At 34.2% G+C, this 12,801-nt stretch overlaps 1 protein-coding gene and 1 long non-coding RNA gene across 5 annotated transcripts; both read left to right on the top strand.

Annotated features, from left to right (window-relative positions):
• Window positions 1–438: 438 nt before the first annotated feature.
• LOC148697979 (uncharacterized) lies at window positions 439–1,376 on the top strand. Its single transcript, XR_015960759.1, has 3 exons — window positions 439–622; window positions 752–844; window positions 930–1,376. It is a non-coding gene; the product is annotated as an uncharacterized LOC148697979 (long non-coding RNA).
• A 4,418-nt stretch (window positions 1,377–5,794) lies between these two features.
• On the top strand, window positions 5,795–12,444 carry CIPK3 (CBL-interacting protein kinase 3). Of its 4 annotated transcripts, none has more exons than XM_088691077.1 (15): window positions 5,795–6,052; window positions 6,724–6,924; window positions 7,165–7,227; window positions 7,912–7,983; window positions 8,233–8,340; window positions 8,427–8,507; window positions 8,843–8,896; window positions 8,999–9,124; window positions 9,207–9,296; window positions 11,048–11,170; window positions 11,279–11,389; window positions 11,615–11,728; window positions 11,821–11,877; window positions 11,965–12,039; window positions 12,228–12,444. In XM_088691077.1, exons 2-15 carry the CDS (start codon window positions 6,754–6,756, stop codon window positions 12,300–12,302), a joined length of 1,320 nt encoding a protein of 439 aa, XP_088547203.1. In that variant the 5' UTR covers window positions 5,795–6,052; window positions 6,724–6,753; the 3' UTR covers window positions 12,303–12,444. The 4 variants fall into 4 exon arrangements, with proteins under 4 accessions (XP_088547203.1, XP_088547204.1, XP_088547205.1 ...); XM_088691078.1 differs by having other exon boundaries at window positions 5,812–6,052; window positions 6,715–6,924; XM_088691079.1 differs by lacking the exon at window positions 5,795–6,052 and adding an exon at window positions 6,229–6,398.
• The last annotated feature ends 357 nt before the right edge of the window (window positions 12,445–12,801 follow it).

Genomic DNA, 12,801 nt, shown 5'->3' with positions numbered 1-12,801 from the left:
TTCTAATTAAACCAATCCAATCTAGTGAAGGGCAAATAAAGAGCCCTAAAAAGATATTATGAATGCCCGAACATTTTTGTATAAACAGTTTTATGTTGGATTTGCAAAATGCCATCAATGTCTAGTCCATAAGCATTACTACGATTATGCGCCGAATAAAGAAGAGTTAGGAAAATTCATCATTTTGGTTAGTCGCCTCCTCAAAATTTATTTCTAAATACATTTTAAAAATCAAAAGGTACTAATTTGTCAGCATCACCTTTGAATGGATTTCTCAATTCAACATAGAGCGATGTCCTCTTCCCCGATAATTTAGGAGTCATTTTCTATTTCAATGGGTTTTATTTTTTTTCTTTCAATTTTGATAGTTAACCTACCAACAAAAAAATTAAAAAAATTAAAAAAATTAAAAAATTAAAAAAATTAAAAAAAAATTAAAATCACTTATTTATTTAGTTTCGAAAAATCACCCATTGATATTGGTCGGAATGCCCCAATGCGAAGAACGAACCCTCTTTCTCTTCGATCTCTCTCTACTCTGCTCTGATTTCAGTCGCTCCCGAAGCCTGAGTGCTTTGAAAACTCAAAATTCCATCTTGGTTCTGATCAGTCATGGCCTCCGGTATCTCTCTCTTTCATCACAAAAGTCGTTCTTGTGATTAGGGTTTTTAAAGAGTATTGACGGAAGTGAGTGAATGTCGCATTCTCTATGTATAATGGCATTGCGTCTTGTTTATGTGTTTGTATGCAGATGCTGATATGGAGGATTACGGATTCTAGTACTCGGATGAGGAGCCTGAGGAACAAGATGTCGACATTGAGAACCAATATTACAACTCTAAAGGTATGACTAGGTTTTCATTTTTTTCTCAGCCTTTTATATGGTTTTATTTTCCTAACTTCAACAAAAAAAAAAAAAAAAAATTCAGGTTTGGTTGAGACTGACCCCGAATGAGCACTTTCGGGATTCGATGAAGTAGTTCGCATGGAGCCTGAGAAGGCCGAGTGGTGAGTAACCTGATAATTTTGTGCTCTAAAATGTCAATGAGTTTTGCCAACCCTAGAAATTTAAATTGTCCCTTTGCTATTTGTGCTTTCCGTTTGCTGTTTTTTTAGAGTGAATGAGAGGTAGAAGTTAATATGAGTTAGGATTCAGTGAGAAATCAGCATAATCTTGAGTGTCTGGGCGAACAGGAGAAGTGAGCTCCTTATCGATTGTATCAATCCGCTGAGTGTCTTAATGATTTGTGTTTCTTGTGTTCTGTTCTAGTATTTTTTCACAATACCCTCTCCATTCAATTGTGGAAGAAGTATAATGGTGGAATTAATAGCGACTTAACGAGAAGGCTTAGTCTTACAAAATTAAGCAGTTTCAATTCAGCTCACGCAAGAAGTATGATATGGGAGGAATCATGTTTAACCAGTGGTTATGATTGTGGCAACTTAATACTAAACTGGATAAAGCTTCGTAAAACAAATTTCAGAAAATGAAACAATATTTGACTGCGTATTATGTTGTTGTTGATTATAGCAGTTTGACATTGGAGGAGTTCCTTGATGATTTATTTTTAGTTCTGGTTACTTTTGCGGGTTCATGTAGTCTTAGAACAATGACAGTTGAACTTGAGTTAAGAGTTGACCTGGTGGCTCTTGCATCCATCAATTTGCAGCTAAACACGTGTCTTTTCTTTTTCAAAAGCACTTTTACAAATAAGTTTACCAAACACCCTGCTGTTTTATTTCACAGCTGCTTATTCTCACAGCACAGCAGAAGTAGCTTTTTTTCAAAGCACAGTAATACCAAACCAGCCCTAAATTCAGTGGTTGGATTTTTGTTTTGTTTGTTTAAGTTGGTGGAAGTTTGTGGTGGGTAATAGGCAGAGGTCAGATTTCAGAGGTTACTTGGCTGGGGGTAGCTCCCTGCAGATGCTGATTCCTAGTTTACATTACTTTCTAGAAATCACCAAGAATGTTTTTGGTTTTATTGCTCCCACATCCTCGTATCTACACTCGTCAGGCCAACTCTGTTTTTTGGCTGCATTGCAAGGTGTGTGGATTTTGTACACTTTCCTTATAATTTGAAGGTTGGTGGTAATCTACAGTTTGAAGGTGAAGAGTTTATTTTTCACTGTTAGGAAGGTTGGAGAGGGCTTGCCGGTTCCTTTCAGAACATATATAGTGAGTTGAAATTTTGATGGGTCAGGTGATTTACATTCAAATCTTATGGTAGTTTCTTTTGCAAAAGATTGGCTTCCTTTAGTTTTTCGCTTAGTTTGGTATTAGCAATTTGTCGGTTGACTTTTTATGGTAAACACTCTGGTGGTTATTTTCGTGCTTATGGTAGGAATGCCTTAAGGATTGAATAAACGATCATGGTGATTTATAATATGAACGGTGTCGATCCTAAGCACAAAATTCTGTGAATTAGCCACGAAGTATTTTAAGGAGGAACTCCTCCTTAACCTTAAGGAGCCAAACTCTTCTCTTTTTAAAATAAATTAGATTTCTTTTATGTAAAAAGACCACTATATCCTTAAATTTGACAGAAGAAGACATATTTGGCAGAAGGACTACTCATGCAACGTATAGTTAAGTTGGATGCCATGAGAAACTAATATGAGAGTTTAGGAACATAAACAAAACATGGGCTAAAGTTAAAGGGCTTTTGCTACTAAACACCGTAAAAATACAACACTTTTTTTATTATTTATTTATTGGAATAATACACAAACTTATTATTATTTGCCACTCGGTACTATAGTTTGGTGATATTCCTCTTTACTTGGAAGTGAGAGGTCTTAAGCTCGAATCTCGTAAATGGAAAATTCGATACCAAATTAGATTGTCCATTGTGTGGCTTAGCCGAAGTACCATTCTTCTTAGTGTAAAAAATATCATTGTACTCAAAAATAAAAAATAAAAAATAAAAAAAATACACAAACTTATAAAATGAGGCAAAGATTCTTACACCTACGGACGTTAGTAAAAAAATAAAGGAAAGTTTAGAAATAAAATGGTACACCTAGGTTTTAGTAAATGTAAGGAATTTTAAAATGATTCCATTTTTTGTTTTGTTTATAAGCAAATATGTTCATATTTATTGAACTCAACAATGGGGATTATTCTCATAAAATTTAAAAAATATGAACAATGGGAATTTGTTTAATTTTGGTGCACCTAGCTAATCAGTTTCTTTTTATTTTTTTATTTTTTTTTTCCTCTTTGCAACTCAAGCACAACAAAAAAGAACTCCAATTTTTCTTTTAAATTAATATTTTTTTTATTGTTGAATATTAACCCATAATGGAGATTTATAATCAAATTCATTGGTACGTGTCATAATCTTATTGGTGGTGGGTCCCACATATATTTAAGAGGGCGACTTTTGAGTTTCAGGAAGAAGAGAGAGAGTGCACAAGTAAAAGTGGAGTGCATGTTGAATTTCAAGAAGTAAAGTAACGCTTATAAATTGGAGAGTCTTGACCAATTTGAAAGATCACTTGATGTAGTTGAAATAATTGAATAATGGAAGGAAATTCTTGACCAATTCTGGGTTGTTCCATCATGTAAGGAAATTCAATAATGGAAGTCATAACTATCTCAATCTTTATTTTATTTTATTTTATTTTTGTTGTTTAATGACTATTTAAGAGTTAAGACTATTCCAATGCTCATTTTCGCCATGCATAAATTGAACCAACACTTAGGATAAGCATGAAAAGTAAAGCTTTTATGAATACGGATACTCCCAATACATCGAAACTTATTGCCCATGGACAAAGAAAAACCGTTTCAACATAAAAAACAACAAAACTAGAGCAAATATATAATAACGGATTCTAAATGAGTTTTAGGGGTAAAGTGGGATCAAAACCAAGTTTCAAGAGACAAATGAGATCAAAATATTAGGGCATGTTTGATACTTTACTTGAATTCAACTTTTTAAACTTAAAAACAATTTTCAAGTTTTAAGCCTTAAAAACTTGTTTGGTATGACTATTTTCAAAAACTAAACTTAAGACTAAATAAAAAATATAGTCTATTCTCTAAAAACATAAAAGTGAGTTTTTAGAGTTTTTAAACTTAAACTCACTCATTTATTTTCTCTCCCTCCTCCCCTCCCACTCCAAATCTCTCTCTCTCTCTCTCTCTCTCTCTCTTTTCTTCTTTCTCTTTCCTCTTTTTTTTTTTTTACCTTTTTTGTCTCTCCTCCAATCCGCTATTTTCATTCTCTCGGTTCTTTCTCTCACTCCTCTTCCTCTCTATCTTGTCCGATCCTATCCCTTCTTTTTCTTTCCTTCAATCGTCTCTTACTTTCTTTCCTCCTCTCTTTTCTTCCCCCCCTCTCTTGCGACCCCCTCTTTTTAGATATATTTGTCTAGTTTAAGTCATCTCTTACTTTCTTTCCTCTTCTCTCCTCTTCCCCCCTCTCTTGCAACCCCCTCTTTTTAGATATATTTGTCTAGTTTAAGTCATATGATTTAAAAATTTTAAATCGCAAACCAGATTACCTTTTTGAGTCTTAAAGAAAATTGTTTTCAAGAAATGTTTTGAGAAATAATAAAAAATTTCAAAGAGGATACTAAACATGACCTTAACTTTAACATTATTTGATTGAAGAAACAGAAACATAATAAAGTGGAAAGAGTTTTGAGTTTCAAGAAATAAAGTAATAACTTTTGAATTACAGAGCACAAAATTAAATTAAAATCGACTTTCAAGAAGTGTAGTTAAAAATAAAGCCCTAAACTAATTTATACTGTTGCCGCAGATAAGTGTAGAAAAATTATTTTTTGATCGTGTAGTTTTGATGAATGAAGAGTAAAGCGGCATGGAAAAAAAATATCTAAAGAGAGGAAAGAAGAAACGGAACACAAGTGCATAAAAAAAAATAAAAATAAAAATAATGTAGCCGATGTGATGACGTAGACGTCAACTTCAACTTCAACGAAGAGAGAGGAGGGTATTTAACAGGTTTGGGTAGGTATTGGCCCCGACGACTGTACAAGTCTATCCTCCATCAAGAGAGAGACCTCCACAACAAACAAGGCGGATTTCAACCAATAAAACAAAGTAAGCGGATTTAGCGGATTTAGATCTCATCTGAATTCTCATAAAGAAAATTTGTATTAAGAATGAAATTATAAATTTTTTTAGTTGGGGCGGCCCTAAAAAATAATTAAGAAAATCTTATTATAGTATAACTTATATTCAATATGATAATAAAAATGATTTTAAATGATAATATTTTACAAAAATTTCAGTTTAATAGTGGAAAGTGACAAATTGATGAGAAAATATTAATACCCAGGAGAAAGTTTTCTAATTTGAATGACAGGATAAAAGTTTTTGCTAATATAATATTTAATATAAAGTAGAAGTAGTATGAATATATATTTGATATTAGAATGCATATATTTTTTTTTCAAAGATAATGTGTGTGTGTATATATATATAAATTGTAGTATTCAACTTAACAAACAAATAAAATGAGTGAGGGCATCTATTTCCAATGGGCCTTTATTTACTCCATCCATAATTCCTATGATCCTTACCTTCGTTCATGTTCATCGTACATTATACAATTATATATCATTTTGATATTTTTTTTTTAAAATTAAACACGAATAAAAACCACAATATATATTATATACAATAGTCGATAGTCGGTTAGAATGCGAAAGCAGGCTGTACTGTAGTGTACAACACCGCACAACGCACAACATGGACCACGACCTGGCCTTGGTCCCATCCAGGACGCAATTATTCATTTTCCTCATTAAATATAATATATAGTTTATTTTATAATATATACACAAAAATATAAAGATAAATGAAAAGAAAAAAAAAAAAGAAAACAGAAAAGTGATAGAAGAGAGAAGGAATCGAGTCTAGTCTGGTGAGCCTACTAGTAATTGAGTTGTCTGGTAGTGAAGTGAAAAGTGAAGTGACTGCATTTCCAGGCAGCCGAGGAGGAAGGAAGGAAGGGCGGACGGAAATCCAGTCAGCGGAGGCGGCGGCGGCGGATTGATTGTGCTCATAACCTGTTCAAGTATGTATTGAATCAGTGTCTCCCTCTCTCTTTCTTTTCGACTTTTTTATCGCCTTTGTTCACAATAATAATATGACCATCCACGTGAACGGGAACGTGATGATTATTCTATTATATTCTTTAATAATAAAGATAATTATTATTATTTATTTCTTCGTCTAATTCATTTTCCTTGTATTATTAATTTATTAAATATATATTTGATGAATTGTGGTTGTTGGTTGACGTCATAGATGCATAAATAATATCATCGCTCAGTCTGTGAGCTGCTCCGGAAGAAATTGAAGATTTTACTGTCTGTGTTTGCACCGGTTTTTGCAATTTGGGTGCCTTGTTTGTGTTTCCGGTACTGGGCTTGTGTTTCTGCTGCTGCAACTCCATGTTTGAATTAATTTAATTAATTTAGGGTTCGTAGTGGAATTGGATGCTTCGATTGATTGATTGTTTTCTTTGTGATTTTTGTGGGCAGTAATATTCTTGTCTGAATTCTTGTTTGCATGGTTTGGTTTTTCAATCTAAATTTACCAGAATTCGGATCAGGATTTGGATCTCAACTAGTGTTTCTGCTCCTCGCTTTGTTCATTTCATTACAGTGGCACAAAAAAATTCACTCATATTTTCTGGGGGCCTTCCTTTTGCTGATTATCTATCTTTCACGCAAGTTTTCTCAGGAACCCTCACGTTGAATCACTAAGTCAAGAATGAATCAACAGAAAATCAAGCGTCGGGTTGGTAAATACGAGATTGGAAGGACAATCGGTGAGGGTACATTTGCAAAAGTCAAGTTTGCTAGAAATTCTGAGACTGGGGAGCCTGTGGCTCTCAAAATTCTTGACAAAGAGAAGGTTCTGAAACACAAGATGGCAGAACAGGTCTCATTACTTGACATTACTTGTTCCATTGTTTGCTTTGCGCTTTCTCTTCGTTCTCCGTCTTGTGCTTTTTTTTTTTTTTTTTTTCATGTTATTTATCGGTTTATGTGGATTCTTGCTTCCTATCCTCAAAACCACTCTAGACAACTCCCCAAAGAAACTTTTGTGTAGCTTCATCGAGGAAATAGAGTGAGTTTAAACAAGGTCCTTTTAAGTGTGTTATTTTTCATATTTGTGCAGATCAAGCGGGAAATAGAAACGATGAAGCTGATTAAGCATCCAAATGTTGTTCAGTTGTATGAGGTCTCTCTCAATCTCTATCTGTATATATGCATTTCTACTTCTACTTGCATGAGCATGTGGTCTGTTTGCTTTCTATATTCACCTTGCAGGTTATCTGAAGTAGGTCTTCTCGGTATATGGATGTTCACAATTTAATGTGGGAATACGGCCAACTTTTTTCTGTTTTTTCCCTAAAGTTGCTACACTATCCCTTCAACACGTGCCTTAAAGGATGCTTGCATGTTGTTAAAAATCTAATCCAATCAGAATTTATTTTCAACTGTGACTTTTCAATTTCAGTGTCATATTTAAGTTTTTAATTCCTTTTCTGGTTCGTTGTATTTTTTGGTAGTTGATAATTTTGATTTCAATTGTTAGCCATTGGTTCTGAAGTTTATTAGGGAAGCCTATTCTTTCTTATTTATGGTTCGTGATCTATAATGTTTAAAACTATATCCTCTTACATCACGTTGCGGGTACCTTTATAAGAAGTTGTTAATAATTTACAGCTGAGATTATTAACAAGACTTTAGTCACCAATTTCCATTGCATGTATTAATCTTTAATGGGTAGAGTGTTAAATACTCTCATGTCAATATGGAGCAAATACAAGTGTCCTGTCAGGGAGAGATGAATCCATTTACTACCAGTAAAAGTGGCACTACATTTTGATGCAACTGTATTAATAATTTTGTGTATTTTCAGGTAATGGGGAGTAAGACAAAGATATTTATAGTTATGGAGTTCGTAACTGGAGGGGAGCTCTTTGACAAAATTGTTAGTATCTTCATTTTTCTTCCAGTTGTATTCTATAAATGGTTTATTATCAATTTACAAAAATAAATCTCATACTGTAATTAATACTGCAGTCTAACATTCCCGTTTAGCCTAAATTCTCTTCAATTACCAAGTTGCCTTGCTCACTCATTTGTGTAAATGGATCTGTTGACCCAATCAAATTCAAGCTCCGCTGATTATTTGGGAGAGAGTTCATATTTTCTCACGAGTACTTCTTTTGATATGAAGGTAAACAATGGACGAATGAAAGAAGATGAAGCACGGAGATATTTTCAACAGCTTATTAATGCAGTTGATTACTGCCATAGCAGGGGTGTCTATCATAGAGATCTCAAGGTACTTAAGCTTAGTAAACGTGCATATCACAGATATAAATACAGTAAAATGGTAATAAATTTTCATTTTCATTGCTTTTCTTGCAGCCAGAAAATTTGCTATTGGATGCATATGGGAACCTTAAAGTTTCTGATTTCGGATTGAGCGCACTATCCCAACAAGTCAGGGTATAAATGATATTAGGCCATCTGCAATTAACTTTCTTTCATCATTCATATATAACTATCATTTTATCTTATTGATGTTAGTTTTGTTGTCTGGATGGTCGGCATAAATATCTTGAAGTAACTATTTGCAGAAGCAGGTGTCAAATCTCTAGAAATTAATAAAATTGTTAGCACATTTATATGATAGGAGTTATATGGAATTTAGTCTGTTCCTCATTTATCATTTACATCAACACTGCAATCTGTGATGCTTGTTCTAGTAATTGGTGCATTTGGGATTGAGATGATACATCTTAAATATTCAGAATTTGTTTCTTACTGTGATGCATTGGCAGGATGATGGGTTACTTCACACTACCTGTGGAACTCCAAATTATGTTGCTCCTGAGGTATGGATAAGTATTCATTCCAATCTTCTTCCACATTATATATATTTATCTTTCTACACCCTTGGTCCTTAATCATGCAAAAATGTACTCCTGTGAGCTTAGGTCCTTAACGATAGAGGCTATGATGGGGCAACTGCGGACTTGTGGTCATGTGGAGTGATACTCTTTGTATTGCTTGCAGGTTACTTGCCTTTTGATGATTCAAATCTTCTGAACCTGTATAAAAAAGTGAGCATTTTACTGATTCTGTATAGCAACTGCATATCGTTGTTCATATTCAGTTTATTATCTTCTTTTGCTATGTATGCAGATCTCGGCAGCTGAGTTTACTTGTCCCCCGTGGCTCTCTTTTGGTGCCATGAAATTAATAGCTCGAATTTTGGATCCTAACCCTATGACTGTAAGTGGTTTATGCGCATTCTGTTGATAAGATTGTGGCCTTTCTGCTATTTGTTATATTTGATAATATAGCTCCACTTTTCGTAACTTACACATGGTGGTGATTCATATTCATTTTAAAACATAATGTTAGATGGAATATAAAAAGTGAGATGCGAGAGAAGGTCAAAACTAATTGTCATGGTGCTTAAGAGGGTCATACAATATGGTGTTGCGTACTTCATGTATAATTTTGCCATATATTTAATGTGCGGTGATTCGTAAAATTAAGATGGCCATTATCCATTGTGGGTAGAAGCATCAATGTTATGCAAAACTGTTGTGGATATCACGTTTAAAGTCTTCTTCAATTGGGAAAACCAGTCCCACGGGGCTGCAACAACAATCTTTCATTATATCAATGAGTACAACGAATAATCTTGCTAGGTCTCTAGAATTAAGAACTCGATGAAAAAAAAATCTAAAAGAATAAGAATATGAAATACATTCTTCTCTTTTCTGTTCTGTTGCTCACACATTGCCCTTTTAATATTCTCACTCTAACTCCTTGAGTGGTATACAACTTATTGTTTTGCTCCAATTCAAAAATAGTGCAATAGCTCCGTTATAGACATAATAAAGGTCTTCTTCAATAATGATTACTAATCCTAATTGAATCTAGTTATCAATCCTTCTCCAATTGAGAAACCAACTCCAATTGGGAAAACCAATCCAATTGGGAAAAAAAACAATTTAACCCACCTAAAACTGCTATGTGTATAGTGCATTAAAAAATTTGGAAGGAACCTGCCGAAGATATGTGAGGTAGCAAAGTCTATACTTACTAATTTAGTTAGCATTGACAAACTTCCCCGGGTTTGCACACATTGAACGAAACTGCCTTGTTGACATTTTTACTAGCATATGACAATAACATAACAGCTGACGTTCTTATGCTTTGACGAGTTAATATGTTGTAGCTTATGGGATAATGAGGTCAACGCTGTGAATTGTTAATTCGCTACTAAATGTTTTCTATTTTCATTGTCTGATTTCTCTCTCCAGGTCAGTAACATCATTTGAAAGTGTTTTGCGATTGTTATCATAAATAAAGTTATAGTTAGATGATTTTAGTCTGCATAGGCCCTGCTTGAGTGGGAAATGGTGGACCCTATCTGGTTTTCTTCAGGTTTTCCTAGAGCTACCCATAGAGCATTTCAACGGTTGGAACTACTCAAAATGTACGACAAAGACACTAAACAAAGAACTTTCAAGGTGTCATTTTAAAGTTCTCTCAAATGTATTACATCTAGTCATTTTGAAGTCCCTCTTAACAAATTTTTGTAGAGCATTCCTACCAACTTTAACCTCAAGTCCGATGGAATTTAGAAGTTCCTCATCCAAACATGGCATTAAAGAATTCCAGATAATTTTAGCTTTTATGTATTAGATGTTTATACTGGTGAGGCATGATAAAAAGCAAAACGAAGATTGTTGAGGTAGTGCTCAAAGCAGGACAAGGTTTTTCTTCATAATTCATAGGCATCAATCTGCTTGTTTGAGTATATTGAGCATGTATATGACCACATGCTGCTAATTCTTTCCCGACTTCTTTTTTCTTGACAAGAAAAGTGTCTGCTTCGTGGCACTCTTCAAGTGGTTTCCAGAACACTGAATTCATCACAGACCAATTCTTTGTATCGAATTGCCTTGACTATGCTCTTACCACCAAATATTTAGTTGGTGACTATGATTTCGCTTGTTACATGGCAGCGTGTCACTATTGCTGAAATTTTGGAAGATGAATGGTTCAAGAAGGATTACAAGGCACCTGTGTTTGAGGAGAAAGAAAATACAAACTTGGATGATGTAGAAGCAGTTTTTAAGGATTCAGAAGTATGTGCAAGTTCTTTTTTCATAATCAGTATTAAGATTTTTATTTATGTCTTTGGTTGCTAAGCATTGTTAAAAGTTGTCTGATGCGTGTTCTTGGCTTCATGACAGGAGCACCATGTGACGGAAAAAAAGGAAGAACAACCAGTAGCTATGAATGCTTTTGAGTTAATTTCAATGTCGAAGGGGCTCAACCTTGGGAATTTGTTTGATGTAGAACAGGTTTGCTTCGTTAGAGGGCTTGCTGGCTTTCATTAGCAACATGTGCTGTGCATAGTATTATGCCTGTAACACTTTATGGGGACTGCATGCATTGTGAAATGTTGAAATAATTTTGTTTTTTTAAATGTCATTTGTGTATGAAAGGCATCTGTTTTCTTCTGATATTATTTACTATTGTTTTGTCCTATGGGAAAATAAAATTTCAGTTTTGTTCAAAATTTGCAGGGATTTAAGAGAGAAACAAGGTTCACATCCAAATGCCCTGCCAATGAGATAATTCATAAAATTGAAGAAGCTGCTAAGCCTCTTGGTTTTGACGTGCATAAAAAAAACTACAAGGTGAGAAGAAGTTGGAATTTAAGGATTTGAGGTATTTGGTGTGCGTGCATGGTGTGTTAAGAAGATAACAAATTTTATATTCGTTCTCTCAGCTGAGGCTTGAAAATATGAAAGCTGGAAGAAAGGGAAACCTTAATGTTGCCACAGAGGTACATGGAAAGTTGTATTGAGCTTAAAAAGTTGGATCGGTGTCGTTTATGTTTTGTTTTTAACACATTGCTTGCTGCGTTTATCAGATATTTCAAGTTGCACCTTCTCTTCACATGGTTGAAGTGCGAAAAGCTAAAGGGGACACCTTGGAGTTCCACAAGGTAACGCTCTTTGCTTAATTTTCTTGATGTCTCATAATATGTTTAACCGGCATGGTGGGCAACGCCAACACCAACGCCAATGCCGTATACAAAATTAGTGATTAGAGCATATGTCTTGAGTCTTGACAAAGGAATAGGCTTAAGTAGGTAAGTTTGATGGTGAAACTTGTAGTTTTCGAATTTTGCAGTTCTATAAGAACCTCGCAACAGGCCTGGAGGATGTTGTTTGGAAGACGGAGGAGGATATGCAACAAGTCAAGTAAATCAGTGGTATAATTGTAATCAATTTAGCCAACCAGTTTTTCCTTCTACTGTTTGTGTGAGAACGTTCCTTCTTTAATTCTACTAACTCAGGGTTGGGTTGCTTCTACATCAAATGTATTTAAGTTTTATTTGTACTTTAAATTTTTTCGATGCCAATCAAAACTATGATCCAACCATCGTGGCCTTTATCATATTTTATCCATAGATTGACTAAGTTTATAAAAAAAGATAGGAAGACAGAATGAATAAAGGAAAATTATTACAAATAAGTCCTTTGAATGATGAAGAAATATATATATGCATTCGCTCATATAAAATGGTATCAACTCCCCTACCATTGCGTATTGGTACGTATCGGGTGTAGAATAGATCTTCTTTTTGTTCTTACGAGCAAAATAGTTTCATTATTACTAAAAGTAATTGAAACTTACATAAAAAATAAAATAATAATAATACAATAGTTTGGTATGTGTAGACCTTAAGACTACATGACGCGTA

This window comes from Pyrus communis, chromosome 3 (assembly GCF_041283825.1).
Source record: "Pyrus communis isolate YQ-2024b chromosome 3, ASM4128382v1, whole genome shotgun sequence".
NCBI classification, from domain to species: Eukaryota; Viridiplantae; Streptophyta; class Magnoliopsida; order Rosales; family Rosaceae; genus Pyrus; species Pyrus communis.
The sequence above is the reverse complement of the archived record's forward strand: the minus strand, read 5'-3'. Positions and strand labels throughout refer to the sequence as shown.